Source organism: Chionomys nivalis, chromosome 9, assembly GCF_950005125.1.
Source record: "Chionomys nivalis chromosome 9, mChiNiv1.1, whole genome shotgun sequence".
In the NCBI taxonomy this organism is placed as follows: domain Eukaryota; kingdom Metazoa; phylum Chordata; class Mammalia; order Rodentia; family Cricetidae; genus Chionomys; species Chionomys nivalis.
In genome coordinates this window covers 65,340,457-65,367,725 of record NC_080094.1, presented here as the reverse complement: position 1 = coordinate 65,367,725, position 27,269 = coordinate 65,340,457, and the positions used below count along the sequence as shown (strand labels likewise).

At 36.2% G+C, this 27,269-nt stretch overlaps 1 protein-coding gene across 1 annotated transcript in view; it reads left to right on the top strand.

The window, feature by feature from the left end:
- The window catches only part of Kif18a (kinesin family member 18A), a 66,613-nt gene that overhangs the window by 21,064 nt on the left and 18,280 nt on the right, over positions 1-27,269 (top strand). The window contains exons 9-12 of the mRNA XM_057781264.1: positions 3,281-3,443; positions 7,667-7,831; positions 11,890-12,011; positions 16,894-17,129. Of these exons, the coding sequence (XP_057637247.1) occupies positions 3,281-3,443; positions 7,667-7,831; positions 11,890-12,011; positions 16,894-17,129 (686 nt within the window). The remainder of the gene's footprint in view (positions 1-3,280; positions 3,444-7,666; positions 7,832-11,889; positions 12,012-16,893; positions 17,130-27,269) is intronic.

Here is a 27,269-nt window from a genome sequence, read left to right as displayed (position 1 = left end):
TGTGACCCACCTAGAGGTCTTTTTTTGTCTGAAGCTGTCTTTATTGCATATCTGTAATCCTATTCTAACCAGGATGACATCTTAAAATGCTAAATGCTTCCTAAAACCCTAAGCATCAGCATTGCTAGCATATATACGGCCCTGCCTGCTTGCTCCACCCAGTCCAACATGGACGAAGTCCGTTCACTGCCTCTGAAATTGCCCAGTGGGAGCGTTCTCACTACCTCAACTCTTGACAACCAGTTGGCCCATGCTGCTACCAGGTAACATGCAGCACACTGCCCATAAGCCCCATTAAATGCTTAGCCTCCTGAAAGAGCCAAAGTTCAACTACGTGACTTTCTTTTTTCTTGATACTACCGAATCAGGAAGACCTCTCTTAAAGGAACTGTGGCATGCTGCCAGCAAAATGCTGGCTACCAAGAAGCCGTGCTTAACTTTGTTCTTTTGTATCTACAATTACTTTTTAAGCTTTCTCAGATTTTTATGTAGAAGTAGTTACCCATGTTGGTGTGCCAGTTTGTTGTAGGAGGCTGCTCCTTTGTTTCCAGCCACTTAGACCTGAAATAATCACTCAGAAACTATATTATTTGCAAGACTGTTTGGACAATAGCTTAAACATATTGTTAGCTAGCTCTTACTTCTAGAATTAACTCATCTCCATTATTTTATATTTTACCATGAGGCTAAGGTTCTAACTGATGGCTTGCATCTGTTCCTGGCAGGGACTCCATGGCTTCTCTTCACTCTGCCTTCTTTCTCCCAGCATTCAGTTTAGTTTCCCCCACCTACCCCTGTTCTGCCTGCTCAGGCTTTAGACAGTTTCTTTATTAACCAATGGTATTCACAGCATGCAGAGGGGAATCCTACATCATGCCTCTGCCTCCAGAAGGAATTGGGATTAAAGATGTGCCCTACCACCTCCCAGCCCTCATTTGTTCCTATCAAGGAAAACTACTTTGTTTTTTTTTTGTTGTTGTTGTTGTTTTTTTTTTTTTGGTTTTTCGAAACAGGGTTTCTCTGTGGCTTTGGAACCTGTCCTGGAACTAGCTCTGTAGACCAGGCTGGTCTCGAACTCACAGAGATCCGCCTGCCTCTGCCTCCCGAGTGCTGGGATTAAAGGCGTGTGCCACCACGCCCGGCACTACTTTGTTTTAATATTCTAATTGATTTAATTTTGTTAGTTAAAACATAACAATAGTACTGATACCATACATGTTTCTTGGAAATTAAACTACCAGTTTTCCAAAACTGGAATGATTACTTTTATAAGTTTGTTGACATTAACCATGTGTAATTTACCAGTTAAATTGTAGTCCCAGCTACTTCATTTCTGAGGCAGAAGGGTTGCAGTTTCAAGTCAAGACTGGAAACTTCGGATGATAGTATCTCAAAATTGAAAGCTTAGACACATTTATAGTGATATAACTCATGAAGGAGTGCTTGCCTATGCAGTACCACAGTTCTGGTGGAGGAAGCAAGGTGGACTTATAAATTAGGGAACTTTTCTGAGTTGATGGTTTTAAGTCATTCAACTCTCTCTCTCTCTCTCTCTCTCTCTCTCTCTCTCTCTCTCTCTCTCTCTCTCTGATTGTTAGTCGTGTCTGAGGGGGTGTCTGTGTGTATATGTATGTGCACATAAGTGCAGGTGTCCAGGGAAGTCAGAAACATTGCATTCTTCTGGAGCACAGACAGTTGTTATCCATCCTAAATTTTGGTTTCCATAAAACTTCAATAACATTTTTGTGCATTTTCTGAAGACAGTGGAAAATATGCAATATTTTCTGGCTATAAAAGTTTTGTAACAGCAGTATATAAAAGAGAATCATAAAAAGAAAATACAATTTTTTTTATAAATAACAGTTGTAAAACTTCTCCTGTGACTATCCCAAGGAAGTGGTATGATATAATTCCCTGTGTTTCACCTAAAAAAAGTAATGCAAATTTTGTTTTCTAGTTAGATATTCTAAATGACTGGAAAATACCTACTACTCATTCTCTTGGGATTTACTTCTGTTTTGTTTTTTTAAAGATGCTACCTAGAAATAGTTGATAATGATTACTTGCTTTCCTTAGTAAGCAGTAAACACCCAATAAAATCTTTCGACCACAGAATTACAAACTTAACAGTATTCAACTCTGTCCTTGAATCAAAAAGTTACAAAAACTAAGATACTGTCTTGGGGTATAACCTAAAGATAACTTATCAGTTCATTTATTGGCACTACCATTGGTGTCATAGAGTACTGTGCAATCACAATATTCGCATTTGCATCCTATGATGAAATATTCATCATCTTAACAAACTGCAGGGCCGTCATTGTACTGTGGTTTATCTTCATTCCCAGAAGAGTTTCATTAAGAACTACTGATGTAAATTGCTAGTACCTTTACCACAGATCCTTACAGATATTTCCAATGCCAAAGAACATTTATTTCTAAGTGCACAAACTTGGTTTTATTTTAAAGACTTTGTAATTAATTTTCTTAGATAATTTTGCCTGTGTCAGATTTTTGTTAAGACTGAAATATCATTGAACCCAGTGTTCTGTTAGTTAGAAGTTGCCAAACTAGGCATTTCCTCAATTTTTTGTAGGATTTATTCAGTTTTGAATCGTTGACTTCTTGAGTCTAATAAACTCGACAAATTAGATTCCTTATTTTGCCCTTTGGAGAAGGAAACCACAACCTCATTTCTAGATTTGCCACATTGTTAACTTGGATGTTTTGGGTCCTGCCAGTGTCAGTTGACTTTTTGCCAAGCTGTAGGTGGTACCTAACCGTATGGTGTATTCTCACTATAATAATCTTTGAAGCTAAAACTGGTTCTCTCATTTTCCCTAGGGGGCCATGGACATACCGTATGATAATGCCCCCTATTGCTTTTTCTTCACAGTAAGCCAACACCAAACAGCACATGATGCTCTGTTGCTAATAGGGCTGTGAGAATTGTCACAGTAAAGGTCCATGTTCTTTGCATTTTTGCTAAGCTTTAAGACTACATATGATAAAATGCAGCATCTTATTATCAGAGGCCTTGTGATACCCAAATATTTAAAAAACATTATTTTCTTTGCAGGAGAAAAAAGCCTACAGTAGTAAAAATTAAAGTTGATATTCACTTCTAAACATTTTTGTATAGGAGAAAGTTGTTCTCACCTACCTACCTACCTACTATTTATCATTGAGTATAGTCTGAATGATATATGTTATTTAAGTAATCTGTATATTAGATAATATAAATTCAATGAAATATAATGGTGTGCTTTATTTTTGGTAGATTTCAAGAAATTCTAAAATGCTTGTTCCAGAATCGAGATGGAATCAGGCAAGAGTATCTGAAGTTAGAAATGTTGCTTAGAGAAAATGAACTGAAGTCGTTCTATCAACAACAATGCCATAAACAAATAGAGATGCTGTGCTCAGAAGACAAAGTAGAAAAGGTACTTCACCACTTCATGTCTAAACTTCAGAGACCATGCAAATCTAATTCCTGAAGTTTGATAAGCACCATTTTTTATTCACCCATTTCTGAAAAGTTTGGAAATACTGTGAGAATCAGAAAACTCTAAAAAGCAAACTTTTAGTTGCATTTGTTCCTTTTTTGAGAGCATGTGGGTTCTTAGGGACAGAAGCAGCCTGTGCAGTTGTAGGCGACACTTTCCAACTTAGGCCAAGTTATTATTCTGTTATTATTCAGAAAACCGTACTTTATCATTTGATAGGTACTTCTACAAGATCCTAATAAAGATCTAACCAAATTTTAGTATTTTCTACTGTTGTTTCTGCATACAGTGGTGAGCTACTCTCTATTACACAGGCCACTCTTCACTGCCCTACCTTTGATTTGAACCACTAACAATGCACTGACTTAAAAACAAGAACCTTCAAATACAACTAGATAGGTCAGAGATCTACACCCCTTCATGATATGGGAGAAAGGGCTATATCGGAGGAAAGGGCAAGGGGTAAGAAAAAATTGTCTCATCTGAAGATTTATTAATGGTGTGCATTCCAAAATGGTTATGGTCCAAGCTTTAGCGAACTATATATTTTACTTAGAAAATGCCTAGAGTTGACATATAACATGGCATCAAACCAGTGCTACCTCTGGGAAACCTAGCAAAAGCCATGCAAAACTACCCTAAGAAATAAACCTTAACATTTACTGTAGGTAAGAGTCAGCAGACTTAACATATAAGACAGAAACCCTTAGAATTTAGACACCAGAGTAATCCAGTGAAAACTAAAAATGAAGTATTCAAAAAAGAATAGAAGACAAAAAACATTAAAGATAAAGATACTAGCAATAGGGAATACCTAAATGTGAGGTTCACAACATGAGGAAAGCAAATGTAATTTTCAGAAATTATTCTTAAAAATCTCATATTATCATACAGTACCAGCAATGCTTAGGCGGTATTCACTTAGTTGTCAGAAAACTCTGTGAAATATTTAATAATCTCCTTTCTAAGCATGACCAAGGGCAAGTCATTTTGTCAAAAATAGTATGCAACCATAGGTAGCTTAACCATGGTTTAAACTCTTGTAGGCTAGTGCTAGAATTTGTACTTTAGCTCTGCTTTTTTGCATGGTAAATACTACAAAATTCAGTATTTCGAAACTGGAAAACAGGTCTAAGAAATTCAAACAAAGTATAACATAGCTAACATGTGGACAAGATGTTCTCGACCCCAGCACTTGAACTGACTCCTCCACTTTCAGGATGGACCTTCCTTCTTCAGTGAAACATACCTGGAAACTTTCAGAGAACTATCCCAAATGCTTTTATCTTAGGACAATGGTTCTCAACATATTGGTCTCAACCCCTTTGGGAGTCAAACGACCCTTTCACAAGGGTGGCTTAAGACCATTAGCAAGCACAGATATGTACATTACAGTTCATAACAGTAGCAAAATTACAGTTATTAAGTAGCAACAAAATTAAATTTTGGTTTTGAGTCACCATAACATGAGAGACTGTATTAAAGGGGCACAGCACTAGAAAGGTTGAGAACCACTCACTGTTTTACGTTATTCTAAATCCTGTAAAATTGACAATCAAGACTGTCACATCATAGTATTGGTGGGTTTTGTATGTTTGTTTATTTGTTTTTTGTTGCTGTTCCTTTTGCTCAAAGCAATATTCACACCTAAAATTTCAGAATCATGTTTTGTATCTCAAGGCCTGTTGTTTTCTGAACATTTGGTTCATTGAATATATAAAGTTCTCTCCATCTCAATGGAGAAAGGTGCCACCTTTATGTCCTGAAGACCAGTCGCCATAAGGAATACATTTGATGAGCATTAGAAGTCAAATCAGAATTGTCCTTTTTGAATTTTAAGTTAGATCCATTGTCTTTATGTTCATAGAATACTTCTTGCCCACATTTCTGGAGTCACAATAACATTTGTAAATGTTAAGGCATTGTAGATGTAATTTAGCCACTAACCACAAGCAAGGATAACTCCTTTAATTTCATTTTTCAGAAGATAAAATTACTGAAGACCCATTAAAATTGACTTACCTGAGTTTTCACACTTTCTGAATAACAGAAGAAAGTCAGAATGTCACATTGCCCACTTCCTGCTCTATCACTCCCTAAGCTTCAAGTTTCGGATCCTGGTCTACCATTAAACTTGTCTAGTACTTCAAAGACCTTTGTTTATTGCTAGACTTAGTGTATTAGAGATTGCTAATGTAATTTACAGAAATATTTGTTTTCTTATAACTATGAAGATAATTGATTATTTCCCAAAACAAAACAAAAGACAGCTTGTGAGAGCATCAGCATTGTTTTACATTCTTCCAACAATATGCCTGTCTACACAAAAGATGTATTCTCTTCTCAGCTTCTATGATTTTCTGTAGTGACCTTACACCTCTGTTAGCTCTTGGAAAACTCTTACCCTGAAGTACCATTAGGAATTTAAAAGGCTGGCTAGAGAGGTGGTTCTGTGGTTAAGAGCATTGGTTACTCTTGAAAAAGACCTGGGTTCAGTTTATAACACCCATGTGTTGCCTGACAACCATCCTTAACTCCAGTTCTTGGTGATCTTATGGCCTTCTTTGACCTCTGTCCACACCTGGATTGCACATTGTGTATGTTTTTACATGTAAGCATACACATTCAAATAAGTCAGTCTTTTTTTTTTATTTTTTATTTTTTTTTTTTATTTTGTTTTTTCGAGACAGGGTTTCTCTGTGGTTTTGGAGCCTGTCCTGGAACTAGCTCTTGTAGACCAGGCTGGTCTCGAACTCACAGAGATCCGCCTGCCTCTGCCTCCCAAGTGCTGGGATTAAAGGCGTGCGCCACCACCGCCCAGCTAAATCAGTCTTTTTATAATTTTGTAAAGAATTAAAAATTATTTTGACCTAGTAAATCCCCTGCAAGGACCCAGGCACCCAAAAGTTCTCCGAAGTTAAAGACCCCTGCATTGTAGAATTTGTTGTGTTAGCCTTTGTACTCCATCAGTCCTCTTTTGGGAGAAGATAAGGATTTTGTTTGTTTAAGCCACTGTTGTGTTTTGCTCAGGTCTTGCCATGAGAAAAAAAATCATTTATCTTATGATTCGAGAAATGGCAATAAAGAACTCAGAACCTTGATGAGAATGACTTTGCTTATCAATCACTACTATCCCTGTCATTTGACTCTAGCCTCCTGTGAGTCTGTCTTTCCTTGAGCATTTTGTTTTTCCATGAAAGGAAGTTAAATGAGATGTATAGATATCTAGAATCTGTCTGTGGCTTAATAGCTATCACACTGGCTTAACGCTAAATATTTACAAGCTAATATCATCCACCAAAATGAAAATGCTCTTATTTGCTTATGTTACCTGCCTGAAAATATTAATAATTAGTAATTTTTAGAAATGCTAAAAATAATGATTTATTACCTAAGGAGGACAGGGTCTTTGGCCAAGTACACACAACTCTGCTCTTTTTGTGGATGCTGGTGCTCTACTTCAGAACCAGCTACAATGTTCCTATCTCTGAGGACTGATTGTTTCAGGTATACCTATCGTATATGGCAATTATTTAGTTCAGTGTCCATTGGCAAATTACCAAGACCAAGCTGTTCTGACCAATGGCTCCTGTGTTAACATGCATAGCCTTTGGGCTAAAAAAATCAGAAGACCAAATCTGACCAAAAATAGTCATGAAGATGTAAAATATCAAAGACTTTCAGAGTATCTATTGTGGTACTCAACCTGACCGTGGGCAAGGTAAAGTATTGATATATACCCCGATTCTTTTTTCTCTGTCATTTAGAACAGGCAAATTAAATCAGCAGAACTTTTTTTTTTCTTCGTATCTTTTCAGATTGGAGACAAGAACAGAGTGTGCATGCTTTTTTTTTTTTTCGAGTAAGGAAATCATGGAATTTATCTAACCTTATATGAACTTTACAAATGTATCATGCAAAAAAAATGTTATAGCTTTCCATTTGACCACTGCTTTTCTTAAAGCTATAAACTCAAGGTGTAATTTTATTAAATGACTCACAACTGATTTGCTATTTTGCTATGATATTTTAATAGGGAAATAGCAGAAGGCCTTAACATATTGTACTATACCCATATAAGAAAATATGACATTTTGAGTGTTGTACACATCAAATATAAGAATTATATATATATTATTAAATACATTGTTGTGTTTCAGGCCACTTGCAAACGAGATCACAGACTTGAAAAGTTGAAAACTGTTCGCTGTTTCCTCGAGAAAAAGAAGGAAGAGGTGTTGAAACAGTTTGATGAGAATACTAATTGGCTTCAGCGAGTGGAAAGTGAAATGAGGCTCTTAGGTCAAAATGGTGACATTCCAGAGGTACAAATATGTATATATATGTTCTCATATTTAGTCTTAAAAACTGAGCTTCTTAAATTTCTTGTGTTCCTTGAGTACATATCTTTCATATGACAACTGCTGCCCTGCTTCTCTGGGATTTAATTAATTCACTTTTCTGTTTTAATGACTGTATCCTTAATTCACTAATACCTTATTGGTTTGTGGTTTTTGCTTTCAGAAGGGTCAATTTACTTTTAAGTGTTTTTTAAGTAAATGTCCTATATGAAGTAACTCTTAAGTTAGAATTAAGAAAGTGTGTTAAACTGGTTGAGGCTGCATCATCTAGGCCTCTTACGCTTTTCCATTCACAACCTCTTTTCACCTGAGAAAGTTTTCTGTGATCCTGAGTATATAAGTATGTAATAGATTTACAGATCAAGAGTTTATACATTATAAATAAAGGAACTTATTTTAAGGTAGTAGTTCTTTTGTGAATGAGAGTGTGTGTCTGTATGTCTTTCTGTGTGTGTTTATCATTTATTAAAGACAAAATCAAATTTGAGTACTGATGAAATAAATGGTCTTGTTAATAGGGCAACTTCAGAATTCATTGAGGTTTTCTTTTTTTAATGATCTGGAATAGCGAGAATGTTGCCTTTTTATAGTGGATAGTACAATATGGAAGAGGTTTACTTAAGGCCATTTTAGAAATGATTGGAAATTATTTCGTGATCACAGCAAGCAAAAAGTCATTACTGATGTTTTATGAAACTCAATCAACATCTCAAATAGTGGCTGGTAAAAATCAAACAGCATAGTAAAATCAAAAAATACAGAAATTTGATACTTTTGTTGCTGAGGAGCAAGTCTTTATTTTCTCTAAGTAAGTCATTGTGTTTCTGTAGAATAGAAATCTTTTATGTACAGTAAAAACAGTACAGTTCTTACATTCGCTAGTCTTGAATTAGAGCAAGTGTGTTTTCAGGCAGCTTTCATTGGCATTAACCAGTGCAGAGTGCTATGTCTTAAGGGCCAGTTTTACAGTGAAGTTGTGATTCAGTATGAGGGTACCGAAACATATCTCCTATTTACATGTTTGCTATTGAATTAGCTTGTGATCCTTGTTTGTTCAAAATCTTATACTGTGGCTCTATATTCTCAGCACCCATATTCAGGTGCATGCCCCAGTATGAAAGTGTACCCACCAGTTAAGCTGGGAAGTGAATAATTATGTTTTAAACTTATATATTCATTTAAAAAATAGCTAAAGTATTTGTATTTTTAGCATATTGCTTGCCTTTTTTCAATGTTGTAATGTTTATAAAGTTAATATCATTTGAGTTCTTGTAGTGAATTTGGTTTTTTAATACGCTTACATATAATCTTTCAGATAATCTAGAATTTTTGTTTCTTGCTTGCTGAGAGGTCTGTGTAGACTTGGCTGGCTTGGAACTCAGTATTAGGCCCAGGCTGGCCCTGAATTCATAAAGATACACCTGCCTTTGTCTCTCCAGGTCTGATATTAGTGGTGTCTACCCCCAGTCTGCCTATCCCAAAACATTTCTAGCAGTATTTTTGTACACCAGACTACGAGCCATTACTTTTTAGTACTTTATATATTTCATTATAAATAGCACAAGATAACACTTTCTAGTTCTACCACGTAGCTTCTTGTTCTATTTTTGTAAGATGTTTCACAGCTGAAACAATTATCTAGTCATAAGCACTTACTTCTTGTATAAACAAAATGTGAGCTGACTTCACGGAGGGACTTACACAAGGCCTTGCAACTCATGGCAAACACTACTTTTTTAAAATTTGAAATGAAGCCGGGCGGTGGTGGCGCACGCCTTTAATCCCAGCACTTGGGAGGCAGAGGCAGGCGGATCTCTGTGAGTTCGAGGCCAGCCTGGTCTACAAGAGCTAGTTCCAGGACAGGCACCAAAGCTACAGAGAAACCCTGTCTCGAAAAACCAAAAAAATAAAAAAAATAAAATAAAATAAAATAAAATTTGAAATGAGTGTTGATTTCATTATATATATACACGCGTGTGTATATGTATTTCATTATGTACTTTTTAATCATGTCTTTATCCAGCAGTACCACAGTTGTAATTCAGACTACCACCCCTCCACTCCTGTTATCATATTCTAACACCTGGCCTTTCTGATTTTCTCTACTCCAACCAAACTAAAAGTTTGAGCGCTAACACAGATAGTATCACTCTTCAGTATCCTGTCCCTACTGTAAGCTATGATGGCTGACCAAACCTGGCACAATCTGGCACCCTGTTTTTCTAAAGCTTACTATGGCCTACCATTGTACTCTCTACTTCAGTGGTTAGCTGACTTGTACTTCTTGTACTGTGGTCTTCTCTTCAGATGTGATCTTTGGTATACTGAGACAAGAACACACTAAAATTACAGTCCTGCTTTTCCTAAGGCCATCTACCCAGGATCTATGATGGATTGGGTGGAAGAGTGGTTGCAGAGGATAAGAGCTAAGGAAGAGCTGGGTTTTATGGTTTGGTTGTTTGTTGTATTGGGAAGGCATTTGGGATTCTTTGGAAAACATGTTTACACACTTACTTGATGTTCTAACTGAAAAACTATAAGGAGATCAAGTAAGATGAATCAGTTCAGCTCTTCCACATTAGTCAAGCAAACTGATCTCCATAAAGGCCATGTATTTGGCTTGAGCTGACATTTGTTTCAAGACTGAGCATATCCCTAAAAATCAAATGACTCATAGGTCAATCCTCTAGACATATCCTGGTTCCATAAAAAGTGTTTTTATCCAAAATACATGATATATTTCTTGAAGTATAAAGGTGAATTATGTAAATGAATTGTGCTGGCTAGCTTCATGTCAGCTTGATGCAAACTAAAGTCATTTTAAAAGACAAAACCTCAATTCAGAAAACGCCCCCACCAGATCGCCTTTGGGCAAACCTACAGTATATTTTCTTGAATCTCAAAGTAACATTTCCTAGTTAATAGTGGTATGTAATATATTTTATATGTAACAAGCATGGTATTTCTTTGTCATTAGTAAAACATTAACTCTTTATGTATCCTTTTTGTCTTTAACATAATAAATTTGATAATTATAAAAAGAACCCCAACCGACCCCCCCCAAAAAAATCTAAATCTGTACTTTAGACAATCCATGTTCAGCTGTAGACTAGAAAGGAGTGTGAAAAAAAATTGAAATGGAATACCAGTTTTTTCCTATAACTCCAGGCATAGCTCTGTTTATTAAATTGTAGCTTACCAATCCAAATGTCCCCAGAAATACATTTCATTACACAATTAAAGATGCTAAAACTACTGGGGTATTTTTTTTTCTTTCATATCTGTCCATATCCTCTGAGCTAATCCCTTTTTGTATTTAGGATTTAGTGAATTTCAGAAAAAAGGAATAAATTATAAGTGGTAAATTAGAGGGCACCTGACCCTAAACAGAAGAGCATTGGGAAAACTGAAATATTCAAGAGACTTTTTTATTCTAAGATGAAGCTTTTAAGAAGAGTAAAAGGGATGAGAGAAAATTGTGCAGCATGCAACTCAGCACTGACCTGTATACGGAACTAACTAATCATTGTCCATCCTGGGATGAACCTTACCTTCGAGTAGAAATGCAACTGCACAGTGAATAAATAGCATTCTTATTGGTCAGTACTGTCGCAGTGTTGGAAGATAGAGATTGTCCATCTTTAAATGTAGTGCTCAAGGAATGCCTCTTTTAGTAGTAGCATTTAAGTAAAGACTTCTAAACACAACTGTTTTTTCACAATATTGTAAACAAATTACATCAACAAAGAAGCTGTTGTCATAGTATGCCTTTTTCGAGATGCCTAACATTTATTTTTCTGAAAAAATTTAAACTCTTACCTTGTTGCTAAGTTCTAGGCTATCTAGTTTTATGTTCAGGTTGACACAAACTAAATTCATTTAGACAACAAGATTTCTTATTGTCTAAACTTTACAGCATGTTTTTTTACAACTTTAAAAAAAACTTGATGTCCACATAAATAAGTTATATTAAAATTAGACTAATTCTTTTAAAAATCTACATTTTTCATTATTTTTCCTAGGTACTCAGTAAAGATCTTCATTGTCACCACTTTCGGCTCCAGACTAGAGACCTGAAAACGCAAGTGGGATACATGAAGGCTCTAGCTTGTCTCCAAGAGCGGCAGCACAGTCAGACTGAGGCGTAAGTACATGGCATTGGACAGTCTACCAATCTTAATGCTACAGGAAATCGAAATTTATCTGAGAAGGCATTCATTAATTTGAATTGTTGGTCAGCATCAAAAAGCACACAGGCAGAAACATTGAGAGAATGTGAAGGATGTAGTTCTTTCCTAATAACTAATTATTTATAGTACTTTGTAGTTTTTCAATGAATTTTCTTTTTTAAGATTTTAGATTTTGTGCTAAATAAATTAAAACTGCTATTAACACCAATTAGATTAGATAATTTTTGGTTATTAGTAATACCAAAATGATTTTTTGGGGGAGGGGGGTTGCCTTCTCAATCATCTACCTTCTGTACTCATCCCTCATCCTAGTCTTCAGATGAAGCCTGGGTCCCGTGTCCAGTGCCCAGTAGCCGAGTCTGATATCATCACCTGCAGCTTGCCTACCTGTTTGCTTGGACCAGGAGACATATCCTGTTTGCCAGCCCATCCTTCTATAGTCACATGAGACATGCAACCACAGAAAAATCCATGTACTCAGATCTTATTACTATTACTAGCTTTTAAGGAGCATCAGGTATCTCAATTATTTTATTATCTTTATTATTTAAATAATTTTCTTTAACAGTTTCACATGTGCAAAATGCATGATAACCATTCCACCATCTGCCTTCTCCCGTCTCACTGCTGTCTTCTCTCCTTCTTCCCTATGAATCACCTTCTCACCTTCCTGTCTTTTTCTGTTTTCTTTCTTTTTGTTTTGTTTTTGGTGTGTGGGTGTTTGTGTATTTGTTGTTGTTTGTTTTTCTCTTTTATTTGGTTTGGTTTGGTGACCAAGCAAGTTTAACCAGACCTACCTATATGATTACCAGTTTGCAGCTGTCCATTGAAGTCTCCTGGGCTCAGGAATGGATATACAACTGAAGACAGTGGTTCCCCCTTTCCCAGCTTCTATGTTTTCATCAGTAATTCAACAGTAACCTATAGGGCACCTTGAGCCCTTCTCCCTTCCTCAATTGATTTTTGACAGGGCCAGTCTTGTGTATGCCTAATGTTGGTCACCACTGTTATACATTCATGGTTGCTGTGGCTGCATCAAATCTAGAGGATGGTATTTGCAGCACTTCACCCTATCTTCCAGCTCTGAGATGCTTTCAGGCTCTTCTTTCATAATGATCGTTGAGCCTTGGAAAGGGTGGTGTAAATGCCTTTTTTACTGCTGAGCCCTCAGCCATCACTTTTTCTCAGCATTTTTGCTGGCTGTGAGTCTCCAGATTGATTATTGTTCAAAGCAGAGAATTCTCTAATTAAGGTTAATAGTAGCGCTTTTTTTTTTGCATGGGTATAAACATAGAAATTTTTAAACAGTTATATGTAATCAGTTTATTCAACAGTACTGAGTTACCCACTTGGCCTCTGACTTCCCCTGGCATAGGCGTTAACCAGGCTTCAGTCACAAGCATGAATTCAGTCCCATGGATTGTGCTTTAAATCTAGTCAGTTGCTTACCCTTTTTTTAATAATAGTTTTTCATTTATTTTACATACCCATCCCTCCTCTCCCCATGTCCCATCCCACCCCACCTTCTCCTTTTGCACAAGTTGCACCACATCTTGTCCACAAAATTGATGGGGTTTTGCTTTGGTTTTTGTGCTAATGAGTTCACAACTGATAAAACCACTGATACCTTTCTCCTTCTACAACGTTAATAGCATTCTCCAACATTTACATTCCAGTAAATAAAAAAAAAATCTAAAAGAAATGGAGGATTTTCTGCATACATATGAGCCTCCAAAATGAAGCAAAAATAAAATAAATAATTCAAACAGCAATAACAGTGAATCAGCAATAAAAAGTCTCTCAAATAAAAATCTCCCAGGACCAAGTGGTTTTACTACATATCCTATCAGAGCTTCAAAGAACTAATACCAATGCAATGCAAAATGTTCCATAAATGGAAAAGGAGGGAAAGCTTCCAACTGTATTACCCTGATGACAAAACCCAGAAAAGTACACACATCTTACACACTGTTATGATGAACACAGATGCAAAATTTCTTTATGTAATACTGATATTCTGAACTTAAAAATCACATCAGAAAGATTATTCATCATGATCAAGTTAGTTTCATTTCAGAGATTCAGGATTTCTGCATATATAAATCAATAAATACAATACATCACAAAAATGGACAGAAATCACAGGATTATCTTCAGAGACACAGAAAAGGCCTTTGACAAAATCCTCTGTCCTTTCATAGTATAAATCCAAAGAGTCTAAAGATGCACAGAGCACGCCTCAGCACAATAAAGGCTATATTTCACAGACCTGTAGCCAGCATTGGACTAAATGGAAGAAAGGTCACATAATTCTCGCTAAAATTAGAAATAAGACAAGGGAGCCCAATCTTTTCATTTACACTAATTACAGTGCTTGAAACCTGAGCTAGGACATTAAAACAGGATGGAGTGCCAGGTGGTGGTGGTGTACAACTTTAATCCCAGCACTTGGGAGGCAGAGGCAGGCAAATCTCTGAGTTCAAGGACAGCCTGGTCTACATAGTGAGTTCCAAGACAGCAGGACTGTTTCACAGAAAACCCTTGTCTGGAGAGGGGGGTTGACACCGGAGTGGGGGTGATTAAAAATAAGTCAAAGTTTCCCTACTTGAAGATGATACGATTCTATATTTAAGAGAACTTAATGGCTTCACTAAAACCTCTTACAACTGCCTCAATGCTTTGCAAATAGTGAGGTGCAAAATGAACACAGTGATACCGCAACCTTCCTGTAACTTCAGTGGCAGATTTACTGAACCAGGCAATCAGGGAAACAGTCCCATTCACAATAACATTAAACAGTAAATAAATAAATGCTTGGGAGTAAACCTAACTATGCAAACAAAAGAACTCTACAATGAAAAATCTTAAAACACTGCAGAGAATAAAAATAGCGCCCTTGTTTGTTAACTGGAAGATATAATTCTGTGAAAATGGCCAGAGTATTTCCATTTTTATGTGTTCTTATAGTTACTGTACAACTCACTAATAGAATTTTGTTATCAAATTTTTAACTATGATTTTCCTTAAAAGTGTGGATTGATCTCTTGTCATCTTTTATAAATCAGCTATAGTTTGTTAGGTAGACTTTCTTTGAGGTTATATAAAAATGAGAGGCCCAAGTCTCTACGGGCTTTCATTCAGAAATCCCAATTGCGTTCCACAGGTATTCTCAAATTACCTGGGATTAATTTTCCTATGCTTTTGATTTAAAGTAAGCTATTTTCAAGATGAAGAAAACAATATTTTATAAATGGGGGTCCATTGTGATCACAGCAAATCACTGTCACTTGCTATCAAGTGGCATGTAGGAGCTTAGGCTTTCAGAGACACGGTCGTTTATTTTAACCCCACTGTGCTCTTATATCATACACAGATTGAGATGCCTTAATAAGCTTTACCTTAATAATGAAATAATGAGATAAAATCGATTCCAACTGATTTTAACAACTAGTGAACCAAATCATCTCCAAAGCAATGTGACATTGTAGAACATGAATAAGTTTTTTGACTCAGTCTTGAATTCTGCTTATTTTAGCAATAGACCCTTGTAGAAACTATGTAGCATTTCTAAGCCTTAGATTTCTCATTCGTAAAAATAAATTATTATATAAACGTAACATGGTACTTGAGTTCTTAAAACCTTTCCCAGGTTTAATTATTTACTAGAGTTCATGAGATTCATATAGTTATACTCAAAGCTATGAGTTAGTTTAGCAAACAATGCAAAGTAAAACCAGCAAAAGGTGTATAGAATAGTTCGGAAGAGATTAGACAAATAAAATTTCAAGAATCTTGTTAAGTGCCAGACATGGTGGCATTTGCCTTTAACTCTATCATGCAGAGGCAGAAGCAGGATTCCTGTAAATTTGCAACCCCCCTGTTCTGTGTGGTAATAGTGAGATTCTAACTTCAGAAAGGAAGAATCTTGTATAGTGAGACACAGTATATGCTTAATTTCAGCAAAAAGCTATGACATCACATTATATTGGGAATTGGGTTCTGTCAGTGCCTCAGGGTTTTATTGGGGTGACAGATAAAAATGTCAGACTTTCCAAAGGAAAGTAGGCAATCCCAGTAATGTCTGTTGCTTAAACACACATTTTAAATATAGTGAAACACTTGTCATTTCCAATCTGCAAATTATGAAATATTCCTAACATCAAAAGCAAAGCTTTCATAGCACTTTCAAACCTAAGAATCTTACTCTGCACAAAACAGTTGCTGAAAGTACAGGGATGTAAGACTGTCCTGCTGTGGCTGACCTCCTCTCCTCAGATTCGCAGTCCCTTTCCAACACTCGCTGCTCAAACTTGTTCACTTTCTATCTTCTGTGCAGTTGCTAGACTGCATCGTGTATTCCTTATACCACAATGCCCATAAGTTTGATATTGATGCTATGCTTATCAAGAAGCCTGTAGGTGAGTCGTGGTCAAAAAAGTGGCAGAGAGAACTTGAGGACTTGTAAGATGGCAGTGTTCCAGCTAGGTATAGCCCTCAGGGTCACACAGACGCTACTGAGACTACTAATGGAGCCTTGTTTTCCTGATTCCCATCCAGGATTCTCTTTATACTGAATGTATTAAGTATATGTTGAGCTGTTTGGGTGAAATCACATTTTTTACAAAGCGAATTTGAATTATAAAAAGATTTTAATATTGATGTTTACCTGGGTACTAAGGGAAAGAGGAACAGAGATAGTCTTAGAAAAGGACAGTTTGGCCTCACCTATACTGGTTCAGGCTTCACTAGAGAATTTGCCTGTTGTGCAAAAGAACAGTAATAGTGTCTTTACATCTTTGTGTTTCTTTCTTTTTTCTTGTCATCTTCTCTTTGTAGAGTATTGAATGCTTTACTTCCAGCCTTAAGGAAAAAGTATTACATGACAAAAGAAACTGACCTGTCAAAGGCTGCTTGTGATTCTGACTTCGAAGATATTGAGCGTTTGGTTGAGAGGAAGAAGGTGGTGGTTTGGGCTGACCAAACCACGGAACATTCAAACCAAAGTAATCTTCCAGGGATTTCCCTACTTATGACCTTCCCACAGCTTGGACCCATTCAGTCTATTCCTTGTTGTAAGTACTTTTTATTTTACTTAGCATTATTTCTAAGGAGACTGTTTATATTCCAAGCTACAGAACACTTGATTTCTTTTAAGTAGATTTAGTTATTTGATGACCACTATCAAAGAAACTAGCTTCTAAGTAATTTTAATTAACAAGAATCTCCCAGGCCCTACAAGCATGTATATACTGATGTTCTGAATAACTAGCAGTCTCATTTAATTCTCATTCTTGTTTAAATTTAACTTCAACTAAAGACCAAAGCTTATAATAAATCAATACTATAGAATTTAGTATTTTTCTTTTGACATATTAGTTTTCTCTCATTTTTCTAACAAATTGTGCCTAAGATATTTTCATTACAAATCTAGCCTAAAATCTTGGTTTAAAATGACACATTTTAGCAATGTAGAATTGCTAAAACAAGCAGAATGACCTGTCGTTGAGATAACCGATATTACCAATTTGGTCATCTTTATATGCTCTCTCTCATTTGCACATTCTGCCTTCCCTTGAGCTCTCTGGATTTGTTACTCAAATATGTTTTTATTGGGTAAGCCTAGCTGTTTGTTAGGTTCCACATGAATGCTAGCACATTACATTTTGGTCTGCAAATTTTCTTGGTTCCTGAGTTTTCTGTAAACATTTTAAATATACCTACATCAGAAGTTTACCTCATTTAAACCTTTGAGAGCCTACAAAATAAATTTGCAGTGATTTAATCAGTATTCTGTTGAATAGTGCATTAGAGATTATGCCTATGTGTGTTACTCAGAATTTGCATTGTTCTAACCAGATACCTGAGAAAGGTTTTATTTTGATCAAAGATTTTGCAAAAGATTGAGTCCATGGTCACGTGGGCAGACCATGCTATGAGCAGGAGCACATTGTGGAGAAGTTGGCAGGCAGGGAGCAGAGAATAGGGGGAGGGTTGGGGGACAGGTATAACCTTGTAATTTATGCCCTCACCTCTTCCTGTGATGTCCAACCTCCAAAAGTTTCTAAAACCTCCCAAAACGGCACCTACTGCTGGTTTAACACATGTGCCTGTGTGAGACATTTTATATACAAACTATAGGTCTGTGTATTTGCATCTGTGCTTTCCTAGAAACTGATTTACTAGATTAGAAAACAAAAATAATTTTTTCAGTATAAGTACTTTGAAAATTTTGAGTCCCCCAAAAGTATAAGTTTCTTATGTAGATACCTAAAATCCCAGATGCCTCAAAACTGAAACTGAGAACCAATGTGACAATCAGAAGTTTTGGATTTTGGCTCAATTTGTATCTTCAAGTTACATACATCTATACAAATATCTCAAATTAAAAAATATTTCAATTATTGTCTCAGGTGTTTAGGATAAAGGATACAATATCTGTACCTAGTATTTATTAACTAAAGTTCATGTTTAATCTTTCTGTAAACCAGAACAGTAACACATGCCTTTAGAATTTGTTACTATTTGGATTGCTGATAGCATTACTGCATCATTTATATATCTTTGGGTGTTTGTTGAGTTGGCCAAGGTTTTTGTTATTATTTGGGGTTTTAAGGGGAATTTGTTTCTTTCCTTTTTTTTTTTGAAGATAAAGAACTTAATTGTCTTTTTTTAAATTTATTCTTATTTTATATACATTGGTGTTTTGCTTGGATGTGTGTCTGAGGGAAGGTGTTGGATCCCCTGGAACTGGAGTTACAGACAGTTGTGAGCTGCCATGTGGTTGCTGGGAATTGAACCCTGGTCTTCTGGAAGAGCAGCCATCTCTTCAGCGCCAGGAATTTGTTTCTTATACAAAGTCTTAACTATATAATTCATACTGGCCTGCAACTTGAAACCAAAGCTAGCCTCAAACTTGAAATCCTCCTGCCTCTGCATCCTGAGTGTTGGTTTATACCACTGCACACAGTGCTTTATCAAATCTTTGGTCGTTCTGTATTTTTACATGGATATAGTCCATTGTGGAGAATTGTGTAGTGACCTGGCATCCTGAAGCTTTGTTACCGCTCACTCTCAAGTGCTCCCAGTGTGCTGAGCTTTTTTGTCACTTCCTCTGGCAATGCTAAATTGTTTCTTTTGGTTACCAACTTGATATACCTTGGAAGAGGAACCCATCACTGAGAAACAGCCTCTATCAGATTGACCTATGGATATGCCAATGCTTTCTTATTGATGGAGGAGGGCCCAGCCCACGGTAGGTTGTTTAAGAAATCTGACTGAACAGAAGTAGTGAGTAAGCCAATAAGCAGTGTCCGTCTATGAGTTCTGCTTCAAGTCTTGTATCCAGGTTCCTATCTTAAGCTCTTGTCCTGACTTTGATAGATGGTGGACTTTATATACTGTAGGCTAAAGTAAGCCCTTTCTCCCTAAGTTGGTTTGGTCAGTAATTATCACGGGAACAGAAACCAGATTTCAACAACTAGCAAATAGCCTTAAAGGAAAGTTAGCTTTAATTTTAGACATGACCATCCTAAGCTTCCAGCTTCTTGTTTTACATGTGGCTCTCAACAGTTTTGTTAACAATTCAGTGCTTTCATGGGATAAAACCGGGCTCTCTGAACACGGTGGACAATGAGGGCTGATGAGAAGCCAAGGACAATGGCACTGGGTTTTGATCCTGCTTCATGTTCTGGCTTTGTGGGAGCCTAGCCAGTTTGGATGCTCACCTTCCTAGACCTAGATGGAGGGGGGAGGACCTTGGGCTTTCCACAGTGCAGGGAACCCTGACTGCTCTTCGGAGTGGGGGGAGGGGGAGAGGAGTGGGAGGAGGGGAAGGGAAATGGGAGGCTGGGAGGAGGCGGAAATTTTTTTTTTCAATAAAAAATTAAAAAAAAAAACAATTCAGTGCTTTCAAACTGATGTTTTCACTTTGTACAGATTTTTAGTTGTCTTCAGAAGCAAGATTTGTTTGGATTAGCTACACCCATTTTACTAGCAGAAGTTGAAAAACATTTACATGCAATGTATGGATCATATTCCTTTTCTACTTGCAGTTTCTCCCAGGTCCTCTCTACCTCACTACCCATGCAGCTCATGTTCTATCTCTCTGAATGTACTCAGTCTTGCCTGATCTCAAGAGCTAAGCAGAACCAGGCCTTGTTAGTATTTGGGTGGGGGCCCTCTACTTTTTTTTTTTTTTCGGGACAGGGTTATATTAAGGTGACAGGAGTTAGAGATATTATTTGAAATTCTCTCCCCATTTCATTCTCCCCTCTTCCCACTCTCGAATATGTGAATGTAGATTTATTATCATTTTTCTTTTAATGAAGCATTATTATCATTAGAGTTTACCTAGGTGAGATATTTGGAAAGCAACACTTAAAGTATATTTTCATCTCCTGCACTTGCCTCTTTCTTTATAATGAATTCAAGATGTTGGAAAGGAAGCGGGGTTTTAACACAAAGACTGAGAACTACCAACTACTTGCTATTAAAGGTTATTATTCCTTATTTTAAACCCCATATTTCAGTTACAGTGTACTTGCACAGACTATATTTGTCAGCAATAAAATAAAACTTTTATTTTTTTCTGTGAATTATCTATTAATAATTTCAGTAAAATGTTTATTAACAGGCACCTAAGTATGAGGATATTTGTTTATTCATCAATAATACTGAATTACTGGATATAAAGTAATTAGGAAATATTTATATACTTAGGAATATGCACGTAGACATACACACAGAGACACAATAACAATTAAAAATATGGAGGACATGAATTTGAAAAGAACAGGGGCAGTACAGGGGAGCATTTGGAAATAGGAAAAGAAAGGCGGAGATGTAATTGTCTCAAAAATATATTTTAAAAGGAAAAAGTACATCACAGTGCAAAATAAGCTCCTTCCTCATTGAACTGACCCACTGATAAGAAAAGAGAATGTGCTTCAATTAAACAGAGTTTAGAAGTAGATTACAGATAATATGCTGTTTTTACAAACATAATAAGGGTAGCTTTCACTGATAAACTTTAAGGATCTTACAGATACAGCCAGAACATCTAGACTGTTTTTCAAGTAAGGGGAATAAGCCACGCTAAATCATAACTTAGAAATTTGTCTGAGTTGTTCCAAGAAAGGCAAGCATGAAACACAACTCTTGACAAAGGAAGGTAAATGCTAGAATCAGATTAAAGAGAAGGCAGATCACACGGGGTTATTATTAAGAGTTACTCTTTTATTCTGCATGACATGGGGATGTATAGCATGATCTGAGTGTAAATGGTGGGCTTGGCTGTGCGTTGTGAGTTGGGTAGCTACAATGTTGAGAATATGTTATGATAAGGAAAGGCTAGAGGGTTAGGAGACTATTATACTATCAAGTAAAGATGAAGTTGCCTCAATTACTGAAACAATAGTATGGCTCATAAGATTTTTAAACTTGACATCGGAAAGAATGTGTTCGTGTTAAAGGGGTTAGAAAAGACATCACCTGGAATGGGTTTTCAGAGACAAACTAGTTTATATATATGTAGGAATTTAGTATGGGGCTAGTTAAATTTGACTTAAGGTATATCCAAAATGGAGATGTCCTTGTAGGCAGTTAAGAATATGAAATTCATGAGAGAGTTATGATTAACTCTAGCTTTGATGATTGATAACATTTACATAGTATTTAAAACTGTTGGACTGGATGCAAAAACTATGGGATATTATCTCTTTCATATATTTTATCCCTTGCCTTTAACTTTGAGGTGTTGTGGTATCCTTTTGGGTGCTAAAATTTTACTTAATTTTTTTTCCTCGATGCTCTTGTAATCATTTCCCATCCATAAATTGTGTAGATGTTTGTAGGTACCTTTGTTTTACATATATTAAGTGTAGGCACATGTGATTTTATTATTGAAATCTCTACTTCTTAGAGCAGGTAACTGTTTTTATTTTTTATTTTTATGTGCACATTTGTCTGCGGGTATCATCCCCTGAAACTAGAGTTGTAGACATTTATGAACTGCCCATATGCTGGGAATTAGACTCAGATCCTCTGAAAGAGCAGCCCTTTCTCTTAGCCACTGAGCCATCTCTCCAGCCCTGGTAGCTGTTTTTCTATTGTTTTGTTGTAGAGTTTATTTATAGTAATTCTAGTTCCTCTTCGTTATTCATTGTTTTGAAATGGCCTTTGTTGTAACACCTAGAAGCTGAATATTAAACTAATTATTTTTTAATTCTAAGGAAATAAACTCTGCTTCAAAATTCATAGCTTAGTCTTCGTTCTTTTTTTACTGCCAGATTTTCTCTGTTTGAGCATTTTCTTCATTTTTCTCCATTTTTTATTAAAGATATCCTTTGGGCTTGTTTGTTTGTTTGTTTATTGAGACAGGGCATCACTGACTGTAAGCTTTGACTGGTCTTATGTTCAGAGGCCCACTTGGCTGTTCCTCCTGAGTGCTGGGATTTAGGTGCATGTGCTACCACGCATGACTATCTGTATATATTTTATATTTTTATGCAGGCTACTCTTAACAGTTTTGCTCTGTATTAATAAACATTATTTCTTATTCAGGAAAAAAATAATTTCTTTTATCGTTAAAATGTCAGTACTTTGCCAATATCAGTACTTTAAACTTTAGGGCTAGATATGCAACTTTAAATCTTTAAGTTTGTATGTCTATAGAGTAAAGAATACACCTATCTTGGGTCTTAAAACAGAAAGCTCACTCGCAGAGAACTGAGCGTACTGACGGGCAAGGTTTATTTATGGAATTGATAAAATTTTGACATTAAATGAAAAGTCAAGACTTCCTCATTACCCATCTGGAAACTCACAGTTTGTATTATTTCTGTCTCTAACCTTTCTCTCTGGTTTGTTTTCTTTTTTCCTCTGTCCGTGCTTTGATCTTAAAGCACAATAAAAGGAAAAATACTAGTAGAAGCCAGTCTCTAACAGTACAGATGCTCTTAGTGAATGCAGCCTTCCTCTGTCAGCTCAGATCTCCCCTACAAGAAAATATGTAAAGGCCGGGCGGTGGTGGCACACGCCTTTAATCCCAGCACTCAGAGGCAGAGGCAGGCGGATCTCTGGGAGTTCGAGGACAGCCTGGTCTACAAGAGCTAGTTCCGGGACAGGCACCAAAGCTACAGAGAAACCCTATCTCGAAAAACCAAAAGAAAAAGAAAATATGTAAAAAAAAAAAATACAAAGTCTTTATAATCTTCAAATGACAAATAGACGGGAGCAGAAATATTTATCATTAAATCTTCCAAATTTTTCCCACTTTTAGTCATTACCAATAAGCAGAAGTTATATTCAGGGCCCTAAATACATTGCATTTGCCTCTTGCTCTCCAAATACATTATGACAGTCTTTACTTATTCACATATAACCATAAATATGTCTGTAAAGATCCTTTGCCTTTTTTACATCTTAAATATGTACAGGCGCTGTGAGAATAAACCGAGTAGAAGTCGTGTTTTCTGCTATTTTACACAGAGGGAAAGGTCAAAGGGTTTTGGTTGACTTAACTCTTAACTGCTGTATTTTCTTAAACCACTGTAATTTTTTTTTTTAAGATTTATTATTGAGTATACAACATTCTGCCTCCATGCATGCCCACATGGCAGAAGAGGGCACTAGATCTCATTACAGATGGTTGTGAGCCACCATGTGGTTGCTGGGAATTGATCTCACGACCTCTGGAGGAGCAACCAGTGCTCTTAACTACGGGAGCCATCTCTCCAGCCCCCCACTGTAATAATTTTTAAGTACCTGTAAAATTATATTGTTTGTAATATTTTGTTTATAATTGATATTTTCTTTATAGAAGTTAATAATATATAGCCACAATGGTATTGCTTCTTTGATGGTACCTTAACTTTTATTTGTGTGAGTGTTTTGTTTTGACTTTCAGTACTGTTTTAACCCAGGGCCCTGAATATACTAGGTAATTATGTTACCACTTACAAACCTCCACAGGTCCCTTGTTTCTTTGTTTTCTTGCTTTTGCGAAGGGTCAGTGTTAATTGTCCATCTGTTGGAACATTTTTGAGTTAGGATGTCCCAGTAAGTTGCCCAAACTGCCATTAAAATCACAGGGTAGCCCAGGGAAGCCCTCAGATTTCTGTGTTAGCTCCCATTTGGCTAATTAAGTGTGTACCACTGTGCATAGGTACATACATATCTCTTAAATTTTTTAATTTATTTACCTGTGTGACTGGCTTCCATGAATTTTTTGAGTTGTAGATCTGAGGAAAAGAATCGAGATATATGATTAGTACAATAATTGTATCAATTATTTGTACCAGAAGTGTTCATAGAAATGCATATATTACTCTTTGATTTCCCTCTAAAACTTTGCCCTCTAGGTTTTTTTTTTGTTTTGTTTTGTTTTTTTGTTTTTTGCTTTGGTTCCCAAAATACCTTCTCTTACATGCATTAGCAGAGGTGCTAGCAAAGGAAGAATCCTTGCCATCGTTTTATACCAAATATCAATTAGAGCTAATCCCATTCATCAATGTCTCCCTGTCACATACAGCCAGCTTTTTAGCCTGTGACTCATGTTTGCTAGCTACTGCATTCTGCTTTATACTAACGTACAGCTCTATACTAAATCTCTTAACGTTTGCAACCGTATGCTTATGATAAATCGCTTCCTCTGGGTAAGATCACTCAGAACATGTAATTTGGCACATCGAACAATGACCGCAGAAGGCCTGCCCAATTTTTAAGAGAAGAATTTTAAACTCATTAGTGACAAATGATCGTGTCTCCTTAGTTAAAGGAACCACCTGTGAAATATTTCAGTAAGCTGAAAAATAAAATTTATTGTCCCTCTGCATAAGGAACCATTTGAATTGACAGTATTTGTGTATTAAGTATTTATTTAATAAAGAGAAAGTAAAAAGAATGTTCTTTGTTTCTTAATGCAATTTATTTTAGAACATTCTGAGAAACTTTGATGCAAGGAATGAGTAATTGTGTTGATGTATAAACTGGTTCTCATTTTTCTAATCTCTCCTGTAAGTCTAATCCGCATCTACCACCAAACTCTCTCCCAGTAAAGTGCAGAGATCCTACGGTGCCGTCAAAGGCTTTCCTGAGCCATTGCCAAGTCACAGGCAGTGGTTCCAGCCTTCCTTCCAGCAGGCTTTCTGAGCCATACCTCTGCAGTTTCCAGGGTTGTTTTTTTTTTTCAGTCCCAGATGCTGCTCCCATTTTCTCCATCTCACACCCTGACCTATTGAGTCTTTCTCTGCAGTAAAACTCTAATGAAAACTGTACTCCTTTTATGAAACTCCTTTTGCTAAAGTCTTAGTGTTGGTATAGCTGTAGCTTGCCTTCTTGTCCCCAGCAAACTGTAAGAGTTGGAAACTATGTCAGTAATTCATTTGTAAGTTTTCTTCCTTCATTGTATTAACCTTTGGATTAAGACAGGGGGCTTCTTTGGGGGTTTTGTTACCAATAAATACTTACAGAGATCCGCCTGCCTCTGCCTCCCGAGTGGTAGGATTAAAGGCGTGTGCCACCATCGCCCGGCTGAACCACATGAATTTAAGTCACTTATTTTGTGGTATTAAAGATTGAACACAGACCCCTGTGCATGCAACAAGCACTCAGATGCTAAACTACACCCCAGCTGCTAACTTTCTGCTGATTGTTACGTGTTATAGTCAACTAATAATATACTAAAAATTACTGGGTTTGTTTTTACCTCATTCTTCTGGTAAGTAAACCACTAAATTCTCTGTAAATATGTGTTACAAGTTTTCTAATCATCTCTTAGACTGTATCCCTAAAAGAATAATAGGTAGGTCAGGTAGTGTGTATGTTTTTAAAGCACTTGATAGTCATCAAATTATTCTGTCTAATAAAATTGTATAGTGTACCTTCCTAAATGAATAAATGAAAGAGAAAATTGTTATGTACTGTTTTTCTAATGTAATTAGTTCTGAATTGATTGCTAATTATTTGATTTACCTAATTGTGTTATCTTTTCTCTTGTTTTTCTCTGATTATTACAATGTATACATACCTGTGCATATCTTGAAAGAGATATTATGCATACATGAGTCCTAAACATGGCTAAATATGTTATGTATTATATTTTTTCTATTGTTTATTCATATTTAAGTAGGCCTTATAGATTTGGGGAAGTTTGTAGTGTTGGGAACCCAGAGCTTTATAAATGCAAATTTTTAAAGCAGCCCAATTTTAAGTTATAAAGATAGCCATTGTTAACACACTTACCTTCTTTCCTAATAATAGTCAAGAAATGCTGTTTCTATATACTACCATTTAAGTAGTGCAGTATTTTTTGTTCATAGTTTTGGGGTCTGTGGAGGTAATTTGACTTATGTAAGTTATTATATTAATCCTGTTGTCATTATTTCATGTTCCTCTATTTATTTCCTCAAGCTTTCCCCTGGTAAATCCCAGACAAACTAGAAATATTATTGACATTGTGAGTTGAGTCTGTCAGTTGTCTTACTACTGACCAGCAAAGTATTAAATAAGAAAGTTTTGATGAACACTGAGATTGTCTAACACTAAATTCTCATTCTGAAATTGTAACCAATGTGATTTTTCTGGTGGTTTGCAATTAATCAGACTACCCCTCTAGTTAGAAGATTCAATGAAAAATAGAGAGTGCTAAACCATATTATTCCCATGACTAAGGAATGTGAAAGATGATAAAAGTCCTAAATCATGGAAATAATTACTTTATTACTTTAGTTTTTATTGTTGTTGCTTTTGTTTGGGTTGGGGCTTGTGGTGAACAGGAAGACTGTTCCTAAGTTTAGTAGTTAGGACTGTTTTGGTCAAGTAGCTAAGTAGGGTAGTTTTGGTTTTTTTGGAGGTGGAGGTCTCAAGAATCTGAAGGTAGCTTCTGTACCCAAGGGCAACCTTGAACTTGTGACCTTCAAGACTTTCCGGTATTTTGCTAGGAGGAAACATCTCTGTATGTAAATTTAAGTTTCTTTTCTTCTATAGTAAGGATTAAACAAAACTACACATTTGGTTTAAAATTATTAAGATAGACTTCTCGTTAATAATTTTTTTTCTTTTTTTTGAGTTTTATTTTTATTTATTTTTTTAATTAATTAATTTATTTAATTATTAAAGATTTCTGCCTCTTCCCAGCCACCACCTCCCATCCCCTCCCCCTCCCCCAATCAAGTCTTCCTCCCTCCTCAGCCCAAAGAGCAATCAGGTTTCCC